This window comes from Gouania willdenowi, chromosome 6, assembly GCF_900634775.1.
Source record: "Gouania willdenowi chromosome 6, fGouWil2.1, whole genome shotgun sequence".
NCBI lineage: Eukaryota > Metazoa > Chordata > Actinopteri > Blenniiformes > Gobiesocidae > Gouania > Gouania willdenowi.
This window is the reverse complement of record NC_041049.1, coordinates 4,671,637-4,699,615: the sequence shown is the minus strand read 5'-3', so window position 1 is coordinate 4,699,615 and position 27,979 is coordinate 4,671,637. Positions and strand designations below refer to the sequence as shown.

The 27,979-nt window shown below is 36.5% G+C and overlaps 1 protein-coding gene across 1 annotated transcript; it reads left to right on the top strand.

The window, feature by feature from the left end:
* Positions 1–251: 251 nt before the first annotated feature.
* Positions 252–27,680, top strand: lhfpl3 (LHFPL tetraspan subfamily member 3). Its single transcript, XM_028450050.1, has 4 exons — positions 252–976; positions 23,708–23,938; positions 25,780–25,818; positions 26,909–27,680. Exons 1-3 carry the CDS (start codon positions 544–546, stop codon positions 25,800–25,802), a joined length of 687 nt encoding a protein of 228 aa, XP_028305851.1. The 5' UTR covers positions 252–543; the 3' UTR covers positions 25,803–25,818; positions 26,909–27,680.
* Positions 27,681–27,979: the final 299 nt, after the last annotated feature.

The following is a 27,979-nucleotide window of genomic DNA, read 5'->3' as shown; positions in this document are numbered from 1 at the left end:
ACCTAAAATAAATCAAAACTCATTATCAAGCAGACCAAAAATTAGAACAGGCTAAAACGATTTTTCAAATGACTAAAATATAGAAAGCGATCAAATCACACCCACACCCATAATTTAAAAAGATACAAATTAAACAATGAGTATTTGGATTCTACTCCTGTGGATTGTGACTTATATGCAGCTCACATGTATTTAACTGAGCGCCTCTAACACGTCCTGTTCGTTTAAGAGAGAAGGAATAACACGTCAGCCTATGGGATTATAGATGAGGGTTTGTTCAGCCTCAGTAGGAGCTGAGCTGCTGTCTGACACAGACCACCTCACCAGGAGCTCCACACCATCATTCAGACACGTGTGAAGGTTTTGAGGAGGAACATGAAGAGAAAAACCGCAGAAATCTACTAAAGGACGCAGCTTTTATTTCTAAAGAGAATAAACAGAGGAAGAGGAGAGTGTGAAGCAGCGATGCTGAGGGCTGAACAGCCGTGACTGGAAACCAAAGACTGAGGAGCAGGTAGAAGACCAGGACCCACAGAGCGGACTATGGTCCCCGGGGCCCCGGTCCCCGTCACCATGCTCCCCGCCTCCGAGGCTGCAAAGATCTACCAAACCAACTACGTCCGCAACTCCCGAGCCATCGGCGTGCTGTGGGCCATCTTCACCATCCTCTTCGCTATCGTCACCGTGGTGTGCTTCATCCAGCCCTACTGGATCGGGGACGGCATGGACACCCCCCAGGCCGGGTACTTCGGCCTGTTCCACCACTGCATCGGGAACGGGCTGTCCCGGGACCTGACCTGCCAGGGCAGCTTCACGGAGTTCCACAGCATCCCGTCCAGCGCCTTCAAGGCCGCCTCGGTCTTCATAGGGACCTCCATGGTCCTGGTTCTCAGCTGCATCGGCTGCTTCGCCCTGTTCTTCTTCTGCAGCACCGGGACCGTCTACAAGATCTGCGGCTGGATGCAGCTGGCAGCAGGTAGGGGTGAGGGGGTATAGGGGGGTAGGACCATCCATCCACCACCAGGATTAGCCCCATGCAACACACCTCAACTAACACAGCTGGATTCCACAGGAAGCCAGATATTTTACCATTCAGATCACGCATTTTAAAGATAAATGTTGCATTTGAAAGATGCTTAAAAAAAAAAAAAAAAAAAAGAATCCAGATGTTTTACCATTCAGAGCATGCATTTTTAAAATAATGCATGGGTTACCTTAAAAATCCAGATAATTTTTTTATTTATTTATTTACAATTTGGATCATGCATTTTTTAAAAGAGATGCAGTAAAAACATTTAAAAAATGGGTTTTGCTGAAATAATCCAGATGTTTTACCTTTCAGATCATACATTATTAAAATAATACCTGCGTTTTCGTAAAAATCAAGACGTTTTCTCATTCAGATCATGTATTTTTTAAATGATATTGCAGTAAATGCATTTAAAACATGGGTTTCTTTAAATAATCCAGATGTTTCACCATTCAGATCATGCATTTTTAAAATAATCATGCATGCGTTACTTTAAAAATCCAGATGTTTTACTATTCAGATCGTGCATTTTTATGCGGAAAATGCATTTATAACATGGGTTTCTTTAAAAATCCACGTTTTACCTTTCAGATCATGTCATTTTAAAATAATAATAATGCCTGGGTTTCCTTAAAAATCCAGATGTTTTAAAGTGTTTTTACAAACCAGTTTTTCCAGATGTCATCAAGCTTTTTCATCATCCACACCAGTTTCCTTTTAAAATCTGGATGTTTCCAACTTTTTGTGTGTGTGTGCAAATAATGCATTAAAAACACACTTTTCTGTTGTTTTTGTTTGGGTTTTTACCATCCAGCACCTTCTGAAAGTTAAATATCTATATTTCCCCTCCAAAAAAGTCCAGATGTTAAATGCAGCTTTCCTGAGAAATCCAGATGTTATCAAGCTTTTTATTTATTTATTATTTTTTATCATTCACATTGCTCATTAAAAAAAATTAAAACTTTTTTTATGCAGATAATGCATTCAAAACACAGGTTTCCAAAAAAAAAAGTTTTTCAAGTTTTCATTTTTACAAAATACCTGTAGGTTTCCTAAGAAATCCTGCTGAAATTGAGCTTTTTATCATCCACACATACACATGGTGCATTTAAAAACAAACAAACACAAGTTTCCTTTCAAAATCCAGATGTTTCCTACTCTCTATTGTAGATTATGCATTTAAAACACTGGTTTCCTAAAAAATCCAGATGTTTTTCCTTGTTTTTTAACCATCTGTTATTCTAAAAGGGAAATACCGACATTAAGGTAATGAATTAAAGTTGTGAGGATTATTTTTAAATAAATGTTCATTAAGATTTCCCAAAACCTAAAGAGACCTTTTAAAATGATAATTGTAATTATAATGTATTTCTATATTGTATATGCCTTCAACCTGTTAACTACATTTTTCTTAGTTGTTCCTGTGATTTAAAGCATCATCTGTTGAAATAAAGCAGCAGCTAAAGCGTGTGAGCAGAAAATCCAGATGTGTCATGTTTTTAAGCTAATTGATCCTCTCAGGCTGCTTTTAATGGGTGTCATTGTGTGAAATGCTGTTTTAAAGCTCTTCTCTGGAACTTGAAGCCCTTTTAAAAACCTTATGTAATAGATGGTGGTGTAGAGGAAGCAGCTCCAGCCTTGAGGACAGTGAAACCTTGGATTTTTTTAAGACGTGAGGAGAATCACTCTAACAGCACAATCTGCCTGTGGACTTTTTCAAGTTGCACACACACACACACACACAAAAAGAAGAAGAAATCCTGATCTTTTCAGAGAAATGCCTGAAATGTGTGCAGGCGTCCTGCAGAGGAGGAGGAGGTTGTGGGGCATTTTTGCACTTTAACTGCAACTTTTATCCAATCTTTGACAAACGCCAGCAGTGAGCTGTGGGCGAGGATGAGCAACTCTCCATTAAAGGTTCTCAGACCAGTTCGTCTGCAGGCTTTGGCCTGCGCTTGGCTCCGCAGTAGAAAAACATTAATGACTTTTCTACTTGTTTGGTGAGACCAGATGTTTTATCCTGGTTACACTCTTAGACTAAAGCTCAAACACAAAGAAAGAAGAGCTGATAGTGGCCTCATATGCTGCACCCACTGCCATTTTCAAAGGTCTAATTTCTTCTTTCCTTTGTCTGAATTTGTTTGGCCCAAAAAGGAAATGCACAAACTGACAAAAAAAAAAAAAAAAAGACTTACTGTATATTAAATGAAATACATCAAAAGAGAGAAAATTTGAGCAAATACCAAATTTATATACACAAAATCACACACAAAGTGTTAGAACATTATACAAAATGAGCACAAAAGTACAAAACATGACAAAATAAATACAAAAAAAACCTTCAAAAATACATCGAAAGACATAAAATTTCACAAAATGACTCCAAAAAACACACAAAATGACTTCAAAAATGCACAAAATGAGAACAAAAGTACAAAACACATCTAAAGAAATACAGAAAATGACAGAAAAAAATACATCAAAAGACAGAAAATGTTGGAAAATTACACTAAATGACAACAAAAGTACAAAAAACGGAAAAAAAGAAACCCCAAAAATGCCAAAAAAACCCCCAACCTAACCCTAACACAAAATGTTAGAAAATTACACAAAATGAGAGTAAAAGTACTAAACAGGACAACACAATACACAAAATTAACATTTTTTTTACTAAATGCCAACCGTGGCTCAGTGGTAGAATGGGTCGTCCAATAAACAAAGGGTTGGGGATTCGAATCCCACTCTTGTACTTCACCCACATTGCCTAGTATGAATGTAGTGTGTGAGTGAATGTTGGTGGTGGTCGGAGGGTCCGATGGTGCACAATGGCAGCCTCGCTTCTGTCAGTCTGCCCCGGGGCAGCTGTGGCTACAATAGTAGCTTACCACCACTGTGTGTTGAGTGAAAGAATAATGCGCATCAATGTAAAGCGCTTTGAGTGTCTATGATAAAGCGCTATATGAAATCCAATGCATTATTATTATTATTATTATTATTATTATTATTATTAATTAAAAAAAACACACAAGATGTTAGAAAATGGCACAAAATGAAAACAAAAGTACAAAACATGACAAAATATACAAAAAATCCTGTGTTATTTCATGTATTAATCTTTTAATTGGTCATTATTCTATATTCTGTGGCCTGCACTGTGATAAAAAAAAATGTCCATCTCTGCCCTAGACTCTCTATGGGAGCGGAAATACAAAGAGTAATCCTGACGTCATGACAACATGATAGGTGAAAGGTGATTGGCTAAAGTTACCAAAATGGCTTCGCCCACACATGAAGAGACGTCATATTTATTTGAGGCTAAAAGATGATTCAAAAATGACTCCAAAGACATTTTTTTTAAACTTAAACTATAAATTCCTATTCTGTACATTATATGTTTAGGTAAATATGTATGAATGAAAGTATATTTGTGTTGGAAACCATTCCTATATCTTCCGTTGTTCTAGATTGCGGTGCCACATGTTTGTTGTGTGGGATTGTGTTTATGTTGCAGTTTACAGATCGCTGACTGTCTCTTTAAAATCCTCGCGATGAAGCTGCTGATCCACTTCCTCTTAATCCTGAGCTCAGATTGAGTCTGGACCTCAGACTGTGTGTATGGCTCACGTTTCCAGTCGACTCGGCTGATTTTTAATTTGCCCGATTCGCTCCACGGGCTCCATCTGAACATCACGACACCTCTGAGGGTAGAAGTTTGACTCTGCAGGTTCCACCCACTGTTATTAACCCTGCGATGACCTCCTCACTCTGTGTTCATGTTACATCACCACCACAAAGCTTCAGACCCAGTGTGAGAGGATCAGGACCATGTCATTAGTGTCACTTTTAATTTAGGAAGTTTTTTTTCCAGCAGCTCTGAAAAAGTTACGCTAAGAGTCAACAAATAATCATAAAATCAACTGAATAATCACATTTGTTGATTTTTCAAACTATTTTCTACATCGTTTCAACGATTTTGATGCATTTTTTCCCATAAAAATAACAGAATTTTCATATTTCCTGATCGATTATAGAGAGCTCACAGCCTCACAATGATCTCATTTTTGGTGGGAACAGAATAAATTCAGATTTTTAAAGACAGAATTCAACATTATTAAGCCTGAGTTTGTCAAACATATTAACCTCCACAGGCGTGCGTTTAACATGCTTTTTTATTGAATCTGCAGCTTTAAATGGCCTCTCATTCCTACGAGTAAAGCTTACAGAAAAAGTTTTGGTTATTTGAGTTGAGCATCCCTTTACAGTGTGGCAAAGATGTTGAATGAAAGAAAAGTGTGGATATGAAAGATAATCAACTCAGAATCACTTCACGTTTTGTCATTCCATGTAATTTCAACACATTTTCAGGACATCCCATGCACTTTGGTCTAAAAAAAATTCAGACATTTTTAACAAATCTTCCATCATAATGTTTTTTTAGAGTAATAAACTAATAAACAACGAATGATTGTAAGACACAGAGGCAAAGCTACAATGACCTCATGTGAAGGATTTTCAATATTTGCGAGTGGTGAAATAACCCAAAGATGGGGTCCAAAATAAAAATGAAGATTTTGCAAGAAAAATTGTTTTATATCCCAAGAAAGACTAACCTTTACACAATAAATTAAAACAGAGATTCCCACGTGCAGTTATGAGCCAATGAAAATAGTAAAAAAAAAAGTTTTTTTTTTTGGATTTCAAGAGCTTGTCACCCAATAATCAATACATATATGTGACAAATCATTAGTGATGTGAACAGTCTATGTTCATAGCTCTAAGCTGATCAGATTACAGGGAGCTGAGGCATATGCTAAATTGTTTACTGAAGGACCAAACATGTTCCACACAGACAAACTTTTTTCCAAATTTAAGGAGCTGACATGTCCACCAGATAGGATGTATAGCATATGTTTTTGTATATTTTGATAGAGTAGGTGGAGCTGTATTACTATACCACATTTCAATTTACTATGTGATGTAGTTCCTGAGATATTAGAAACTGAATATGGAAGAAAAATAAGGACGCACGAAAATCTGATCAAACAAAAATTTCCAGTTTGCCTATTGAATAATCACGGAACAATTGGTAAAAAGTTCAGATTTTTTGAGACCAAAGTGCGTGGGCCATTTGTGAAATGACATAGAATGACTCGTATGTTACTGTGGAGCTTAGACACGTGTCTCCTCTCTGCTGGGAATAGCTTCCTCTCCTCCAGATTATCAGTTCCCGTCTGAGGGGGATTTGTTACTGATCCGTGGAGCAATGAGACGCTGGCGAGCTATTTAGTGACGTTTCTCTACAACGACGACGATCTGAAAGCATGAGGGGTATATAAACACACTGATGGTGTATCTCCAACTCTGTGCTCCCTGTCTGCTCCATCACCACCACCACCTGACGTGGTGTTATTATTATATCCCAGAACTCCAGCGCCGCCTCCAAAGACCTCGTTATCCTCCCATCAGCTCGTCCTGTCGAGCTGCTGGACATCATGGCCAATTTAAAGACCACTCTGGCTCTGAGACTCTGAGACACGCCAGAGGAGCAGTCGGCTCCCATTAGACCAGAAGGAAAAGTCCTGATGGAAAAGCCATTTTCTGCCTTTTCATGCAGATAAATACAAGCTTTTAATGACTATGATGCTAAAGGGCTGTAGCGTCTCTGGTCCAAACATCTTAATAGTTAGTTTATTGATAAGATAAAGTCTTAAAAGTCCTCAATCTAAACAAAGAGGGTGAATTTAGCTCAACAAGTAAAGCTTTGACCATTAAAAGGATGCAAACACATGTAAATTAGACATTTTTGAGTCATTTCAACAAATATCCAGGATATCATATGTACTTCGGTCTCAACATTTTGTAATTTTTTACCAATTGTTCAGTGATTATTCAATATAGGCATTTTTAGTTGGATCAGATGAAAACTTTTAGAGATATGGCCAATTTAGTGAGGGGGGTATGTGTAGATTTTCATGCATCCTGATTTTTCTTCCATTTTCAGCTTCCAATATTTCAAAAATGACATCACATTGATGTGAGGCAGTTGAAAAATGACTTCTGAAGTTGTTCTTAAACAGGTTGATAAGTTAAGCTACGATGAATCGTTACTTTGAAGGATTTTCCAACCTTTCTAAGACATAAATCACGGTCCTGTCCAGAATGTGAGAGAGTTACTGGGTCCCTTCATTGGCCTGGTTTTTGGTAAATGCTGAGAAAAATAAGAGCTCAGTGTCTCTAAACAGTTTTTCGGCTCTTTATTGAGTCTTTAAAGTTGAATGAAATCCAAACGTTGATCATAACGTCCCTGCTGGACGCCATCATCAGTCGACCATGTGTCCTAAAGCCTCTGTGCTTAATTAAAGTGTGATTATGAAGGAAATGACTCCAAAGGTGGAAGAAGATGGCTGACTGCACTTTCACATCAAGCTCTAAGCTCTGATGACAGGGAACTGGTGCAGAGGTTTGATATGAAGGCAGAGTCGCTCTGATTGGACGTGACTTGTTTTCAGTGATTCTCTGGACATCACAGACGGTTTGAGCCATGCTGCACAACAAACGCCACCGCTGTCATCATCCATCTTTGCGACTGCTGCCGGAGCCATTTCAGCATTATTTATGCATCTTTCTTTTGTTTTTATCTATTTCTAAAACAGGGAAAGGCAGCAACAAGTTTAAATCACATATAAGTGCATTGGCCCTGCTTGAGAGGTCACAACAACAAGACCATGGCAAACATTCAAGAAATCTTTATTGTTTACTTAAGCAAAATTAAACATTCAAACTAATAAATCAAATAAACCAAATTGGTCTGGATTAGACCAAATTAACTTCAGTTCCATCAAAGTTAGACCGAATTAAGCCGAATTCCTTTAATTAACCCAGATTAAGTCAAATTAAACCAAATTCCATCAAATTAAACAGATTAGGCAAAATTTAACCTAATTAAACTGAATTCCATCAAATTAAACCACATTAGGCCAAATTAAACCACATTAGGCCAAATTAAACCAAATTCCATCGAATTAAACCAGATTAGGCAAAATTAAACCAAATTCCATGAAATTAAACCACATTAGGCTAAATTAGTTCAAATTAAATCAAATTAGGCCAAATTAAACTGAATGAACCCAGATTAGGCCAAATTATACCAAATTTACCAAATTTGATCAAATTAAGCCAAATTGCACAAAGAATTGTGTAAAATGTGCATAAGTGAAGATGTGTGTGTGTGTGTGTGTGTGTGTGTGTGTGTGTGTGTGTGTGTGTGTGTGTGTGTGTGTGTGTGTGTGTGTGTGTGTGTGTGTGTGTGTGTGTGTGTGTGTGTGTGTGTGTGTGTGTGTGTGTGTGTGTGTGTAATCTAACCTAACATATCTAAATCAAACCGAGGTGTGGTGTGTACCTGTGTGGAGGTCAGATGATCAGATATCAGATGAGAATCTGGGCCCAGGTGTGTGACATTAGCCAATCAGCAGCTTGGAACGCTGAGCAATCAGATCAGCACATGATGATGTCATGGACATCACATCCTTTCTTAATCTGAGTTTAGAACTCCCAACAGGATTAAATCGTATTCCTCTGACTGTAAATAAATGAGTAAAAGTCTTATTTTACTCATTCAGTCTTGTATCAGTTTATTATTAGCTGCTCAGCTTTCCACCCCTGGCTCTGATATGAAAATAATTTTCCACATAATGTGGTATGAAAACATGCACAAGCTCCGCCCCCTCTCTGCTCTCTCTGCTTCGTAATTACAGGATGAAGCATGTTGAATTCCCTTTAATTAGCACCTGAGGGCAAAGCGAGACTTTGGTTACGTTATGCAATTAATTTGAAATCCTCAGAGAGGAACGTGTGACGGGAACATCAGGATGCATCTTCATCTGCAACACAAACCGCATTAATGTGTAACCTTGCCTACGGTGGAAAATTGCCTGGAAATTCACTTTTCTTCCCCTCGTGTAAATAGGAGCACACACGCCTAGCCTGTGTCCGACCCGTTAGCCTTTATTATGGACGCCAGATTTATAGATTTCCCATGGAGGTTGATCTCCTTCATCACCTGAAGTGGACAGGAGTGATTTATTCGTGTCCCGTGTGAGACAGGACAAGGACGCCGTGACACGTCGTGTGTGTTTGACTGATGTGATAAACTGATGAGTGATGAGTCGGTGTCGGGATGACAAACTCACAAGATCTGTTCGTCTTTAGGTTTGTGAAAGAGTTTCCATTTTGTTCTTGGTGCAGCATCGTAGTGTGAACGTTTCGAGTGAGAAAATCTGAAAACACCACGTCATGTTTCTGTCTTCCTGCTTTTCATTGGACACTCACACAACTCGACACATTTTATAAACACGAAAAACCTATTTGGTGGTTTTTTTTAACAAAATAATTTAAGGCCATGTTTACACGACAGCATTTTGCTTCCGTTACGGTAACGTTTTCAAAACAATCTCAGTTTATATGAGACCGTGGGAAACATAAAAAACGATGTAGCATACAAACTATATTGCCCCATGTACCCCTTAGACTTTATTTCTTATTGCTAAGTACCCCTTCGTTCATGTTGTACATTATTTATTTATGTCTGCAGGCTCGTCTCAACTCTTTCCCTTGCCTCGTCCAACATTAACCTTGAATTTAGGCCTTTTTAATCATTTATTTCTGATGTTTTGCTCGTTTTAGAATTTGAACTTCACCTTTTGGCATTTTTTAAAGAGTTATGCCACAAATTATTAATGATGGATGCGTGCATGTAAACAAAAAAACCTCTAATGTAAAAAAATAAACTGACACATTTCTGTGTACCCCCTGAGAGGTGTCTAAGTACCCCTAATATTACACGTACCCCAGTTTGGAAACCTCTACCTTAGGATGTTCAGAGGTGAAAGTAACAGATTATAAGTACTCACGTTACTATAATTGAGTTACTTTTATGGGTACTTGTATTTCTAAATTAGTAATTTTATCCTTATTGAGTAACGAAATGTGAAACAGACATTGTGAAACTACAAAAAATGAAATAACCAGACAACAATCGAATGCAGCACATCATAGACGACCAATCAGATTAAATGTAGTGTACGGCACCAAAACAGCGTTGATTGGAGGTTATTTTCTCAGTTTTAGAGTTCATAAATGTAGCTATAGTTAGAGCATGAGGATTTTTTTTATTCTGAGTTCCAATCGTGTAAAATTTGGTCTCGTGCTTTTTAAGTTTATACATGAGATGTTTACTGTACGCAAGGGAACCGTGGCAAGATTTATTACCAAAAATAAACGTGGGGAGTGAAAGTAACTATAGTAGCTTTTACTTTAAGTCATATTTAATTGAGTATTTTATGTATGACTTACTTGTACTTGTACTTGAGTACAATTTCAATCAAGTAACAGTACTTCTACTTCAGTACTATATATCAGTACTCTTTAGAATTTACACCTCTGAGGATTTTAAATAACGAGGTTAAGTTATTGCTCTGCTGCATAGACGCACTAACCTTGCCAAAAGATGGATTCTCCTGGTGTTCACAAACACCAGAATCCATCTTGTGCTGTTCCCGCCTTTGCCTTTCGAAACCGAACCAAACCGATTAGAACCAATCATGAGACAGTGTTGTGGTTTAGGGCGGGATATCCGGGTGTGACGAAGGCAGAAACGCCAAAGCAAAACTGGCGCATGAGCAGTTGCGGGGAGAGGAACTAGCTGGGCTACCGCTATTAGCATCGCTCTGAATGAAAATAGAAAGATGTTGACGCAGGAGGAGCCCTGTTGTTATTGCAGCAGCGTCTCTGCGGCGCATGCCGATGACGACATCATAATTTGTTGCCGTGTGATTGGCTAAAACAATTCATGGTGGACAGGCGCTTCGCCCAATCAGCTTCAAGGATTCTGTTCATGTCCCTCCCTGGTTCTGAAAGGATTCGCCAAACACAGACAGATTGATGGAGAACTCAAGTTAGAGGGAGGGGCTACACATCACTCTGGCTCTTGCCAGGTTATAGACTCACACACATAAAAATTCAAAAAAAAATTTAAAACTGTAATTTAGGTTATACGGGCTCGGAGCTTTAACGCTGTTTTGCTGCCATCTGCGGTAATATTTGAACTCTGGATTTACGGTGTGTCGGTTCCTCTCACTGAAACAGTGCGATGGCCCCCGCTGGACAGATTAGGAATAGCAGTTACTTTTTGTAGCCTAATAGTATTTATTTCCTTTCTACTGGTTCTATCAGGTTTCCAGGGTACCTCAGTGAGTGTGAGGATGAGGCTCAACTTAAAGCTAATCAGGAACCAATCAGCGCCTCTAATCACACCATCGCACTTTCAATTCTAACCGTTGTGTCGAGCTAAAATTAGCGTTAGCGCCGTGCAGCGTCCTGCAGAGTTAGCATTTTCAGACAGATGTGTGGAGTGTGGAATCAAAAAAAAAACAAAAAAAACCTGGGAGCAGAATAGACACGCTTTGAGGTTTAGACAACATCAAACGGCTCCAGAACGGCTGGAGCCGCACACAGGCTTTTTATTTGATAGAGAGAAGAAGAAGTGAGCCTGGGGAGTGTGTGTGTGTGTGTGTGTGTGTCCCAACGGACTCACACACACCAAGGGAAAACAAGAATGGGGAAAGACTCGTGGTGTGTTGTAACAGTTTGTATAGTTTCTGTCAAAGGAGCCAAACATCAACAATTAAACGATAAATTTCCTCGATCAACCTTGAAACAGAAAGTTTTAACCCTCCTATTATCATTGGGGTCAATTTGACCCCATTCAATGTTTATCATTCAAAAAACAATAGTTTACATTTCCACAATACTTTTTTCAATGTTCACCCCAATTTAGAAAAAGTTTGAATTAAAGATTTTCAAGCTACACTAACTCTAAAACTGACCTGATGGTGGCGCTGCAGGAATGGTCAAAGATCATATCATCACCTCAACCAATGGGGTTCATACTCTAATGGTCATTAATAATGTCAGTAAATTTGAGAAGATTTGGATAAAAACTATGCAAGATAAATCAATTCTAATTCAAAAGTTTATCCTGATGGTGGCGCTAGAGAACAGGTCAAGGTTTCAGTATCAAGAGGTTATTTATGTATTCAAAAAATAAACAAAGTGTCTGACACAAAAAACTTGGTCAATAATTTTTTTTAAATCATTTTGTGGAGGCAAATATCCCTTGGGTCAGATTGACCCCAAGAGTAAAATGTTGTTAGTAATATTTGAGGATAATATGAGGAATAATCAGTGTTTGAGAACGATGAAGTAAAAACACTTCTTTAATATCAAAAATGTAACTTGGAACATCTTTGCATTTTTCTACAAGATTCCCCAATCCCACAATGCAATGCGTGAAACTTTTTCCAAAGTTCAACAAACCGACTGTTGACGATGGAGCGGCAATTTTAACCTTTGACATTTGTTTGTGAGTAAATTCTCCCTTTTTTGGAAGAAATGCATTTGATTTATTGATCTAAGACACCTACACTTTGTCTTTATCTGTGCTATGAAATAGTTCATTTTCATCCCCAGCAGCTTAAATAACAAGCTGGGATTTACAGTATCTATCGCTTGAACCAGAATTTCACGATAGGATAACTTCTTTCAAAAGTTTGTTAAACCAAAACGTCAAAGAAGTGAAATTCTGCAAGTCTGCAAAACCAAACCGCAAAAAGCCAAACTGAAAAAAGTTAAATACAAATAAAACAATAACTGAGAGATTAACCCAGATGGGATTTGAACCAAAGACCTCTCGTATACAAGGCATAAACTCACTCCTTACACCACAAAAAAAAAGCCAAAACTAAACTGAAACAGGAAAAATATACCAGAAACATGGAATAAAAAGTAGGAAGCAGTTTTCATTCAACGAAATACTGAATGTAACAAAATATTCAGGAAGTGAAATTTTAAAAGAATAAAGACGTATCGAAAAGTAATTTATTATTTAAATAACTAGATGATAAAAAGACTTGTTTTGTAAAAATAAACAACCAACAAGGCAGTGGGCGGGAATAATACGTCCATGTTTATTCTAAATACAACGTGTGAAGGTAGAAACATGCAAAATGCAAACCAAGACCGTAAAAAACAAAAAAGTAAAACTAACCAGATTAACCAGGAGGGAATGATATCACAGCACAAAGCAACAGCAATAACTCTGTGTTCAAACACTCCTTAAGTAGATGAGGGAGGAAATCAGGAAGTAAGACACACCTGAGTGCAAACAGGAGGGAGCTGAATCATTCTCTCTTCAACAAATATGTACAGAAAAGACAGGTTGTGCTGACACAGGAAACCATGATTTTTAGCCCTAAAACAACTGGGAAACTGACTAAATAACTACAAACTAAATAAAATCAGACGCCTGATGGAGGAACGCTAACCACGGATCAACCAAAGAACTTCTGAGCGCAGGAAATAAATCAAACGGTTTGTGGAAAATAAAACACAACCACGCAACCCAATAAATGCATCTAAAGCATCAAAGTAGGGCCATCTTCCTACCAGCATTGATGTTACCATGGAAACGCCTCCCCATCCAGTTCTTATCTCTCTTCCCGTCCTGGACTTGAGATCGCTGAGAGGGGTTTGAAAAGGATCCTTCTCTGATTCCAGAGAGTCAACGAGCCGCCGGTCAGATTTTTAAAGGCGTTTCTATGGCAACGCTGCGATAATAAACCTACGGGGATGAAAGCCCTCCAGGGGTGACAAACAGAAGGTTGAGAGGAAAGTGGTGAAGCATCGCTGCAGCATGACAAGTGGAGGAAATGGAACAAATGGAAGTCCTCGTTTATATACGCAATTTAATTTTTATTTAGAAAAGCGTGACATACATCTGTTATCAAAGTCCACGCGTGCATTTAAATTCATATATTAGGTTATTACAGTTATTTTACCTCAGTTTGATGCAGTTTCTAAGTTTATTTTAATGTAACTGATTGTTTGTTGATTCACTATATTTCAGGATGAAGATCATTTTATTTTATCATCATTTATTTTTCTATTAAGTTCATTTTTTCTGGCCCTAAGACAAATTAAATACACAAAAGGATAACAAAAATCTACAAAACGGCTCCAAAAACATACAAAATTTACAATAAAATATGCAAAAGAACAACAGAAAATATAGAAAATGACAAACAAAAATGACTCTATAAACACAAAATGAAGACAAAAATACACAAAAATGACTCATAACACACAAAAAAGCAAACACACACAAAATAACAGACAAATATTCATAATGACAACAAAAATTACTCAAAAAAAAAACACAAAAATAACACAAAATGACCATAAAACATACAAAACAGCAAAAATATACAAAAATAGCAGAAAAACAAAAAGAAATAACTCAAAACAACACAAAATGACAAAAAAAAAAAATACAGAAAAATACACTAAACAACCATAAAGAACAGAAACCCTTTGTACTCTTGTAATAATGTTCGGATTGTTCATTATTCTGATTGCTGGCATGAATATTGATAATGTGACCCTCGGATCTGATACAATCACAGTTTTGTGGCTCCGCTGTGGTAAAAGTTGCCCATCTCTGCTGTAATACATTATCAATATGTCTTTAGTATGTTTTTCCCCCCACTTTTAGTTGGATTCAACCAATCAGGGTACCCCAACGCTTAGAACATTTAGAACAATCCTGAAATGTCCTGGAATTTTTGTTACTTGCATTTTCTTGAAATTGAAACAGAAATTGTGTCCACTTCTTTAATAAAAGCTATTCCAGTCTAGTTTGTCTTGATTTGTTTGTGGACCATCACTTTAAAATGCATCACACACACAAAGAGGAGCAGGAGGAGAACATGCATTCTGTGCCATCATCACAGATCAAACGCATTAGAAGAGTCTAAAAATGGAGCAGAGCAATTCCCCCGTTGGTCCGACTTCAAAGGCAGAGAAAACCAGGACGACGGTTGAAGATTCAGAAAAAGATGTTGACACGTTTAAGGACACGGAGAGGAGAGGAAGAAATCAGCCAATAAACGTGATAAATATGTGTTTTACTCTGAATAAAGAGGTTCACGTGGTTTGAACCACATCCATTCTAGTCAAAACCACATTCTAGTCACACACGCGGTGAATGAGAAGTTGATCCGAATTAAAGGAGCGTGTGATGATTCGCTGCTAAGGACATCTGGGAAGGCTTTAAAATGCTGAAGAACAAACCCGACCTCCATCAAACCTGGCCTACATCCCAGTATCCCGTCACCATGACGACGCGGCATCACCGTCAACGCTCTCAGTTCCAGGTCTTTGATTGCTTCTTGTTTTAAAAACTCTTCAGAGGACGTCCGCTCAGACTCAAAGGAGAAGCAGCGGGAGGAACATCACTAGAACTTCTGTTCAGATGATCTCCAGAAAACTGAGCAGTTTGATGAATATTTCAGCAGTTCAAACGATACCAGTGCTTTGTTCTTGTGTCTCCATCTTTACTGAGTTCAAGTATTTTAACAACACCTGTGAAAGAAATTTTTCCAGCTTGCTGCTAACTTTGGGTGACCCTGTTTTTTGATTTTTTTTAAAAAGACGACACGGGCCAACCTCGGCACACTCAAAAAGTACTCGACGTTTTCTTGAACTTAACTTATGACAACAAGATACAACACTTTACTTGAATGCTGACATTACACTACATTATTATGACATGACACCTGTCATTAGCATGAATAAGGTGTCCTAAAGGCTGCCATTAAGGGTTGTTCGTTACCTTAACCCTAACCCCACTTGATCCCTCTACCTAATCCAAAAAATGCCAACATAGCTCCAAAGGTGTCATAATTTATCAAAAAGTGTCATAAATTAGCGAATGACAGCTTAATGACAGCTTTCATGACACCTTATTCATACTAATGACATGTTAATGGCAGCGTGATGTCAGCCTTATGCATGAAACTTAAAGTAAAGTGTGAATCAGTGGTTCCCAAACGTTTCACATGTGTCCGTCAGACTAGTTTTTTAGTAAGCACACAAAATGTCTCCAAAACAACACACAAAATCTACAAAATGACAAACAAAAATATGTCTAAAAACACAAAACGAAGACGGAAATGCACACAATGGCTCTTAACACACAAAAAAATGCAAAACTACTCACAAACCGTATTCACAATGACAACAAAACTGACTCAAAAACACAAACATGACTAAAAAAAGTATTTAACCTGGAAACACGGAAAAATATTTAGTTCAAAATAGGTTGTTAGTGCTTTTGTACAAAGCCCCAGACGTGACATGGTAAAAAAATACACATAAATAACAGAAAATACACAAAATAATGACAAAAATACTTACAAATGACTCTAAAAAACCACAAAAAAAATGACTCAAAAAAACCAAAATGACTCCATCCATTTTCAGACCCGCTTGTTCCTGTTTTCAGTGGGAACAAACACACAAAACAACAGCCAAATTACACAAAAGAGCTGACAAATATTCATATTAACAACAAAAAAAGTGACTGAAAGAACACACACAAAATAACTGCACAATACAGAATAATAATAGAAAAACACACAAAATGACACCAAAATTGGCAAAAAGTTATTTTAAAAACATACATAATACAGAAAAATACACCAAATAACAACAGAGACTCTTTGTTGTTTCTGTATTAATTAACTCAGGTTAGTCATTATTCTAAAGCTGACATGAATGTTGATAATGTGGCCCTCGGATCAGATACAATCACATGTTTGTGGCCCCTGCTGTGATAAAATGGTGCCCATTTCTGCTGTAATACATTATTAATATGTTTTCAGTATGTTTTTTTCTTCCACTTTGTCCTATTCGACCAATCAGGGTACTCCAAACTTTAGAATATTTAGGACAATCCTAAGATATGACACGGAAAAATATTCAATTCAAAATAGGTTGTTAGTGTTTTTGTACAAAGCCACAGACATGACATGGTAAAAAATATTGTTAAAAAATAAGATTGTGGTGACATTTGAGATATGACGTGCACAAAACACACAGAGATTTGTGGCCACGAAATAGGCAGAACGTGCACGTGACATAATCAATAGTGGTTTATCATTACTGGACAATAAAGGAGCTAAAGATACACGATGGACAGGAAAAGTATGATTGGTGTGTGTGTGTGTGTGTGTGTGTGTGTGTGTGTGTGTGTGTGTGTGTGTGTGTGTGTGTGTGTGTGTGTGTGTGTGTGTGTGTGTGTGTGTGTGTTGTCCTTTTAATAGGAGTTAATTGGGGCAGAAACTGGCAGATGAGGATCAAGCTCCCCCGTCCTCTCTGCACCGTGTTCCCCTCTGCTGTACCGTGTGTGTGTGTGTGTGTGTGTGTGTGTGCATTGGTGTGTGTAAGATAAGCTACAGGGATCAGGAGTTCCTCATCATGACTCCCTCTGCCTCGTCCCCATCATCAACACCTCTCATGATGTCACTGATCCACGTCGCATCACCCCTGATGTAACTCACGCTGTCGCATTAAACTAAATATAGTGTTCTAGAAATGTCTTCTAGAGTTTAAAGTCTGATATTGTAAAAAGATAAACGTCTAAAAGTTGTTCTGCCATGTCTTAAAGTCATAAAATAAAGTCTTCACGCATTGATTCTGTGGTTTATTGCACGTTAGGTTTTGTCTAAAGTAGAATTACTTTATGTGCTGATGTCAAACTAACAGCAAAAATACTGTAAAGCAGACATTGGCAAATGGCGGCCCGGGGTCCACATGTGGCCCTCAGACTAGTTTTTTGCGGCCCCCAAAGTAAGCGCACAAAATGGCTCCAAAACAACACATGAAATCTTATGGCAAAAATACACAAAAGGATAACAAAGACATACAAATTTTACAATAAAATATGGAAAAGTGCAACAGAAAATATACACAATGACAAACAAAAATACCTCCAAGTACACAAAATGAAGATGAAAATACACACAATGACTCTTAACACACAAACAACAGACAAATATTCTTAATGACAACAAAAATGACTCAAAACCAACACAAAATGACAATGAAATGTACAAAAAAACTATAAAAATAACAAAACACACACACAAATGACTCAAAAAAACTACACAATGAGAAAAAATGCACAAAATGATTCATAACACACAAAAAACTGCAAAACGAGACAAAAACAGACAAATATTCAGAATGACAATGACTCAAAAACACAAAAATGACTCAAAAAACACAGAATGGCAATAAAACATACAAAACAACAGCAAAAATAACAGAACACACAAAAATTACTAAAAAAAAACCTACAAAATATAAACAAAACACACAAAATACTCATAACACACAAAAAACAGCAAAACTACACAAAAAAACAATAATAACATATATACATAACATATAATCATAATAACATGTGATAACAACAATGACTCAAAAAACACAAAATGACAAAAAAAACACAACAAAAATGACAGAAAGACAAGCAAAAACCACTGAAAAAAACCACAAAATGACTCTTAACACAGCAAACATAACGTTCCCGCACTTGAAAATACTGTCATGAAAAATAATGTACATTGATTTATTGTGACCAAGCTAAGCACTTAAGTGAATTTATAGTTGGAAATGGTTCATCCTTTACATTTATAACACCGGTAGGGGAATAAAACATTATTAAATATGATTATTCACCTGTTTATAAGTTTATTACGTAGTAGTTTCTGTGACAAACACAAAGATAAAACATGTTGCCATTAATCTAAAGCCCTGAGTGAATGTCTTACAGCGAGATATCAATGGTCCGCCTACTTTCCTTCTTTAAAATCAGTCCACGACAACGTTTGTTTCAAAATCCTCAAAAATGCAAAAATACACTAAATAACAACAATAACAGACAGAAACTCTTTGTTGTTTCCTGTATTAATGTCCTATTATTTTATTATCCATTTGCTTTGACAAAGCAGTGAGATTAGTTGCTGGTTTCCATGTTTTCTTCTCGCTGTGATTTTAATAGTGACCAGGGTCACCTCGGATAGATCTGTATTCATCCCAACACGCTGCCTCAAAGACCATCTACATATCACTCTTTTTACACTATAACAACAGCACAAGTGTGACAGGAAGAAAATGATGAAAAATAGACGAGGAGGAGGAGGAGGAGGAGAGGCTGATGTGTGATAAAGAGGTAGAGAAGGAGAGGTGGGGGGAGGGGATGAGGGATGAGGCCGTGAATAAAGTTACAAGGTTGGAATCCCAATGCTCCTCCAGTAACACATGAAGAATGAAAGCAGCTGTTTAAACATGCAGTAGTGGTTTCAATGGGAATCACAGGCAGCAGCATTGTAGTACACATACCAGGTATAGATATATATACGTAGACAGGGGTGTCCACTCTGCTTTTGTCATGTTTGTACACGTTGGTACAATTGTGTTCAAAAGTTTTTCATTCTGAAACACTTTGGTTTCAATGTTCCAGCATTATGTCAACGTTCTGAGACGTAGAGTTCAGCATTGCAGCAAACTGACTTTTTCAAAATAAAAGCCTGTCCTTTGAACCAGTGAACACCACTACAGTCCTCCGCTCCACCAACTGAGCCACATGTGGTTTATGTTAGGGCTGGCTTGGTATACCGGTTCATACCGAATACCGGTACATATTTTTGTTGTGATTTTGTTTATGATTTTTTAATGTAGCGTCGTATCGGTGTATTTGATTACACAACGCTACTTTATTCATCATAAGAAACCACTGAGTATGCAGCATTTAAAGCTAGAAATCAAGCTAATGCTAAAGCTAAGCTAGCGCAGCAAAGAGCTATTGGGCTGCTGTTGTAAACTTGTATTACTACTAGTGTGGAATTATTCTATAATATTCACTCATCATGATAGTAAAATGGATCATCATAAGTTAATCTACTGCAGTAATTCATCTCTGAACCAGTAGAAAATGCTGATTATGCATAAAAATATATCGTCATATACCGTGAAACCGATAGAATTTTGAAAAAAAAACCGTGATATACATTTTTGGTCACACCGCCCAGCCCAAGATTGTGGTACATGTGGCTGTTTCCTTTTTAAAAATAAACCTTTTTTTGTTATTTTCCATTGGTTTACGTAAACAAGAAGTCGTTTTGTTGAAATGTTCAACAATGTCGGGGTTCGTCGTAATATTATGAGAATAACTGTATGAATGTTCGTCACTGTTTTATACTCACTATAAATATTTCTCATTTGCTCTAATTTCTTCCATTTGAATTAAATTCCTCTGTCCAGACACACACACACACACACACACACACACACACACAACACAACACAAGCTTTGCTGAGATTTATCATCTGTGAGGTTCTGCTTTATTTATTCTGCGTCTATAGTTCATATTTCTATTCACTGATCAGCCATAACATTTTAATCCATGATGCACAGATTTAGATTTAGTTCTAAACTAACAACCGCTGCTTTTTTAAAGGCAGATCAACGATACAAAGGCGTACATTTTTTTAGCTAATTTGGACTATAAAACATTTTTTTGTTTTCTTACAAAGGCTTTTTATTACCTAAAAAAGGAAAAGTCAATCTATTAAAATCTATAAATTAATTAAAAAAAATGATTGTTTTTCTTTTCTTTAAACGCTTTAACTCTATCGTGTCACGTGTCAAGTTTTTATTTTGTTATTCATTTATATTATTATTCATTTATATTATTATTATTATTATTATTATTAAAATTTTAATGATAAATAATACATATTGAAAAATGTAAATTAAAAAAATAATTAAATTATTAAAAACTTTAAATTATGAAAAAAATTTAAATTATAAAAAAAAAAAATAATTATTAAAAAAAATTTAATTATTGAATTAGGCAATAAATTCTCAAAATGGCCAAAGTTAGTTTAGTGGAAGTGGTGAACAAACACATTCTTGAATCACAGCAGAAAAGTTGCAATCTCTGCGTGCATCGCTGCGTGCATCGCTGCGTGCATCGCTGCGCTCACACCGGATGCATCTGCCGCACAAAACGTTCCACAAGTTTCGTAGGATCAAAAAATGTCCAAAAAATGTCCCCGCCCACCAGCGACACATCAAACTCGATGAGTTTCACTGCCTGCTGAAGCGAGGAGCTGCGCTCCTTTTTCTCCTCTCACAAACATAAACCACCAGTGAAAAAAGCCGGTGTGATTAGCGGCTAATGCTATCCTGGCTCAGTGCTACAGAGAGAACTTTTACCTGCTACTACCACCTCCTTGCTAATTGTCATGCGAAACAGTCACAGGTGTTCAATGTGCGAATATGACGGAAAATTGGGAGCACGCTCGCACGGACAACTAACAGCAGCCATCTGTGAGTAAAGCTGTGACAGTTTCACCTGCCAGTCAAACGCATCTCCTCCGATATTTAGCGTAAACCAGATTACAGACTCATTAGAGCAGGGGTGTCAAACTCATTCGTTTAAGAGTCTAAAAACACCCAGTTTGAACTCTGGGCCAGACCAGAAAAATTCATGTTTTTGTGGAAAAAATTCAAACACTGAATATTTTATTATGAAATACATTTGTGCTTCAGGTCTAGCTTTACAGCAGATACCACAGCACACATATATAGGTGAAGTAGACAGATGGACCTAATTTTTAGAGACGTTAAGGACAAATTTCTCAACATATTGACGTGTTTTGGTTGAAATCAACACAGAAAGTGTGTTCGTCAGCAGTGGATGAATGAAACATCAAAGGAACATGAGTCAAGAGCAGCTGCCTTTGATTTTCACTGCAGTCGATCAAATATTCAACAGATTCTTTTCCAGGAAGTGTCGTCGGCTTTGCCAGCATTTTTTCTTTATTCATTCTTCAACAGCCTCGTTTCTCATCTAACACGTGACGATCGCTGCTGAGCAACGAAACAGAACAAATCAGAGAAAACAGCAACATCTGTGAAATTAAAAAACATCTGGATGCGCTCTGAGGAAAAGTTTCTTTTTAAAGACTTTTTAAGTCAAGGAAACAATGTGTTTCACTGTTTCATACATTTAATAAAAGCTACTGGGGACGATAATTAGCAGAACACACGCTATAGACCTCAGATCAATAAATCTGAAATATTTCTCCTGAAAAATGGGAGAATTTTCTCTTAAATATTGAAATTTCTTCTTGCAAGTTTGTTACTGACTTCACCATAAACCAGATGCTCTCAACCTTGGGGGCAGGACCCCATTTGGGGTCAGGAGACACTGAGAGGGGGTCGCCTGATGTCTTAAAGAAACTAATAATATTTTCTGAACAACTTGAGCCCATTTTTGCCTGTTTGTACCATTTTTCTGCAACTACACTAAACTTGTTATTTTTGAACATATTTTTCCTCCTTTTGATGCATACTTGCTACATTACTCCCATTTCTGACACTTCTCCATAAAATTTCAAAGCCTTTTCTGCACATTTTTTTCCACTTTCAAGATATTTGCAGCACTTATAAACACTTTTCACCTAATGTCACATAAGTGGCCCATTATTGTCACTTTTAAAATCTTTTCACCATATATTTGATGCTTATTTTTGACAATTTAACAACATTCACCGTTTGTCATGTCCCTTGTTTGCCAGTTTACACTAATTTTTGCTACTTTTTAAATCACCCCTAACCCCCCATTTCTGCCACTTTTAAGCCAATATTGACACTTTGAACCTTTTTTATGACTTTTTCTGTCCATTTTTGCCCACTCTAATTTGCAGCTTTTAACCAATTTCTGTGGTTTTTAGAATCCAATCCATTTGACCTCCTTTTCCACCATTTTTGGTCACTTTTGACCCATTTTATTTCTGATTGAAACATCTTTAAGATGACTATGTACTATGGTGTAAATAATACTAAACATTCCTGGATAACAGTGGATATTATTCAGATGAATAAATAAATGTGGTTATCACAGATTCATAGAACAATAGACCATCATTTTACTGACTTTATGGATGGACCCCAAAAATCTCTCCCCTTTATTCCCCCTTATAGATGGCACTGTCTCCACATGACTGTTCTTCAATGTTCATGTCTGTGTTCAACCACCTTCAGCTACAGTGGGGGTCCCCGCTCTGTGGAACCTTTATTTTGAGGGTTATTTTGAGGCTGAAAAGGTTGAGAACCACTGCCATAAACAATCGGTTTGTTGTGAAATGATCGCGTTACTTGAACTTTGGAAATGTTTTGCGCATTGCATTGTGGGATTTTGAGTCTTGGCAAAGAACGTGACAGCTTTTAATTACCAAAAAAATAAATGAATAAATACATAAATAAATTTTACAACAATAAAAAAAAAAAACTGTCATGTGACTCTTGGCATGAGTTTACAAAATTTCCACCTTGCAGATGCACACACCCACACGCCCCATTTTGTATATTTTCTGCAACTTAAGACACATTTCTTTGTATGTGTAAAACATGCTGTATTTGTTTGATAGGTACATTTCTTATTTGCAAAACCAAAGGCATTAGTTTGTTTGTGAATCGTTTTATGGCATGATTTTAGCCTCTTCCCTTTACCTGAGAGCTGATCTTACTCAGGTGTGCAAACTGAAATGAGAGGCCATATGGGACGGAGTAAACTATCTCTAATAAACAGAATATTTGTGTTTAATGATCATTTCAATCTTCGGTTGTTATTTTGTTATTTACCTCCACTGGGAGTGGCTCCAGTCGACCCCCCCTTACCTGTACCTGTACCCGTCTTTCCCCCACAGGCACGTGTCTGATCCTGGGCTGTATGATCTATCCTGACGGCTGGGACAGTGATGAGGTGAAACGTATGTGCGGCGAGCAGACGGACAAGTACACGCTGGGGGCGTGTTCCATCCGCTGGGCCTACATCCTGGCCATCATGGGCATCATGGACGCCCTCATCCTCTCTTTCCTGGCCTTCGTGCTGGGAAACCGTCAGGACAGCCTGATGTCAGAGGAGCTGCTGGGAGACAGTAAATACACTTTTATTTTGAAAGGAATGTAGATTTAAAGAGCAACTAAACCTAAACTAGACTTCATTTTGATATCACACATTTTTGGCGACCACAGATACATTTGTTCTCTAGAATTAGTTTTTGATCATGTTTATTGGGCAATTCATCGAGATTCAAGATATATTGAATTTTCTATTTTGGCGATATAGAAAATAACATTACATTGATATATATTTTATATCTTATTTTGTATTAAAATACTGGTTTTAGGAGACGCTGCTTTCGCTATTTCTTAGAACATCGTAACGAGCCACACTACAGAACTCACTCACACGTGCTGTCCCTTAGAGGAGAAAAATACTAAAGTAGCACATATTGTTCAGCTATTTGTTAATAAATGAGCCTGTGTGGCATTTTGTATGAGCAAATTTATCCCAGAATTGTCTTTCTCATCAGATTTTATTTGAATTAAAAATATCAAGATTTATATTTTATCAACATTTTGAAAAAATATCAAGATATGAGTTTTGGTCCATATTGCTCAGCGCTACTGCTCAGTTATTTTATTGAAATTAGTTTTATAATTGTGAAAGTAAAAGTATAAAATACAGTTGTTTTCGATTGTGTGTGGTGTTATAATTTGAAAAAGATTAATAATTAAAAAATATAATTTTAATCAGTTATTTATTTTTTAATCAATTACAAGACATTTCAAGCGACCCCACATGTGGTCACGACCCCTAGGTTTAAAAACACTGAACTAAACCCTGGGGTTTGGTTTGACGTGCTCTGAGGCTGGAAATTAAAAAAAAAAAGCCTTTATTATGGGCGGGGCTACTAGAGCAGTCAAGACACGCCCAGTCTATACTATATAATCTACGACGTACAATCTATGCTACGCTAATTAGCTACTCAATACTCAATCCAAGAGTTCACAGGTGATAGTTTTTATAGAAGGGGCGGGGCCAACAGTGGCATAAGAAGCCACCAAAATGTCACAAACCACCATTCTCAGCCAATAGCAAAATGTGATTGTAATAACCTGGTTTCAACCCATAGAGGGCAGTCACTCTTACATTATACAACAAAAAACAACAAATTGCAATTTATATCTAATCAAAAACCATATGCGAAATTTGCGGCCCTAGTGGTCAAATATTTTTAATAATGTACATAATATAGAAATATTTTAGGTCCCATAAAACACAGTGACTGTACAAAAATATATATGAATTCATTTGTTGTCCTTTTTAAAATACTAGTATAAGTTTGCAGTGAAATGGTCCCAAACTTTTGAGACTTTAGGTTGGTTCTTCTTCACAATGTAAATGGCACTGCAGCGAAAATGAAGCAGAAAGATTTCATCATTAAACGACGCGTTGACGCAAATTTTAGTAATCAACGATATCAATTTTGTTACTAATCATTTTTGCAGTATTGTATATGTTACACACATTGTGATTGGCGTAAATCTCGAGACAGTCTATATATTTAATTCTATTTTATTTAAAACTCTGCCTATGTCTAAACTGTCAAGAGTTGGACAAATATCAATCTACAAACACTACTAAATACACAAATACATTTGTTTTCAGCAGAATAAAGACGTTTTGGGGTTTAGTTGCTTTTTATTGACAGAAGGATCAAAATATAACTCACTAAAATCACTTGTTTTGCAGGTAAAAGTCAAACTTTACAACAGATCTGTGTATTTAACACATTTAATCTAATTTAAATGTAAATCCGTTGTGTTGCCTTCATAACGTCAGGAAAAATGAAACTTGTCCAACACTGCCCCCTGCTGGTTATCTTTCAAACTGCATTAGTTTGTTTTTCATTTTCTTTCATTGTTTTCACAGAGAGCGGAAACAACGTCATCTGAATCCTGTCTCACTAAGGTAACAAATATACACAATTATTATTTACTATGTCTATAATTTACTTTATTTCAACCGCAAACCCACAGTTAATTTATTAACAACATAAAACATGTTACTGTGAAAAGAAATGTTCACAAAAAGCATCAATAAGAGTCACAGATACATATCTGAGTCAATCCCTCCAGAATAAAAGTCTCAATGGAATTAATATAATTATTGAATAATTATAAATAAGTGGCAATAAAAAATATTAGATAAATATTGCTATAATTGAATATATTATTAATAATAAATACTTATAAATAAACCAAGTAATAATAAACAAATATTGATATAAATATTAAATAATTAACAAACAATAATGAACAAGTTAAAAAAAACAAAAGTGGCAATAAATACTAGACTTATTGCGTGAATAAAATTAATTATAGATAATAAATACATGAATATATTAGTTATAATAAAAACAAAAAAAATAATAATAGTAGATAAATATTGATACAATTAAGTGAATAAAGTACAAAAATAAAATATAAGTGGCAATAAATAATATTAGATAAATATTGATGTAATTATTCTAAATGATAAATAAATGAATATATAAGTAATATTGAATACCAAATTAAGAAATAAGTAATAATAGATAATATTGCCACAGTATTAAGTAATTAATAATAATAGATAAATGAATATATAAGTAATAGTAGATATAATACATTAAGAAATTTTACATTATAATGAATGAATAAATGTCATTTGTACAGATTCTCTTTTTTCACCTGTATTTATTTTTTTAAATAATATTGTTAGTGTTCCCTTAAAGACTAATTTAAACCACATTATGTATTTAAGGCAAAATAGGAGTTTAAAGTTATGGAGGGCTCTTATTGTGAAAGGCTAGAACATAAGCTGGTAAGTTTCACCCAATATAAAGAAGTAGCGGCAGCAGGAATGAGGTTGGTGTGACCTTAACATCTGATTAAAATGATTTAGATGAAAAAAACAGATGTGAATGTAGATCATGGAAAATGTTAAGATCAAAACTTTAATAAATGCACAGAAAAAATAAGGAGGATTTTATTGATTATTTCTATTATTCTGGCTGCAGGTCTCAGCGACACACGTGGTGTTTGTTCAGGATCCAGATCCATCTGCATCTCCTGGTCCAGCCTTTGGACGCTGGTGATGATGTGAAGGACAACATCTGAGTGAAGCAGAGTTAATGGAGGAGATCCGTCTCTACTCTGAGGCTCTCTCTGTATAAAATAAGTTTCCATGTGGGACTGGTGTGTGTGTGTCTGGATCAAATCCCTAAAAAAGGAGTTTGTCTCAGTGCGTCGTGAACCCTGTACGTTTTCCTCCTGGGAATCACAACATTTAACAGACATGGACAGACTGATGGACATGGATCAATAACAGGAAATAAAATCATCAGAAGAAAAACTAAACAAAACAAGACTTTTGGATCAATCGACTTCCTGAGCAGGAATTTAACTTTCATGAAGAAGAAGAAATGTAAAAGTAGAGACTGAGATGACGTTCTAAAAGTGCATAAATCTGTGTTTACGTGTTAATTAACCCTCTTCTGTCTTTGAATCGTACACTTTGACATGTTTAAACTCTTGGTCTGTTGCTCGTCTGTGGATTAACGTAAAAACCGTCAGAATGGACTGATGTTGTGCCATTTTTCACACATAAGAAAATAAGTGTAATTTATATTGAATGTCTTATTTTACTGGAGTACAAAGAGGGGAAATAAATGAGCTCTTTTTTCTTTTTTAAATAAAACAATAATAAATAAAAGACAAATATATGAGCTCCTTTAAAATATAAATAAGAATAAGTGCGCTTTGATGGGAAACAGGAAATAATAAACTTCTCTGTGGTTGCTGTTTTGTATTTTGACTCCTTCACACTGTGTGATATGATCTGTTACATTTACAGTTTCTACGTCGTGGTGAGAGTTTACCGCTGTAAGGCAGTCACAAAGAAGATCCCTTCAAAATAAAAGCACCATGTTTCACCCTGTGTTGCACAGATTGATTATGCTCAGAATATTTTTTACCTCGTTCTCATTGGATGCTCAGACTTAACAACTGAATTTGAATTTAAAAAGTAACTAAACTCTGGGGTTAGAAATGCAAAAAAAAAAAAAAACAGAAAAAAAAGCAGCTAACAC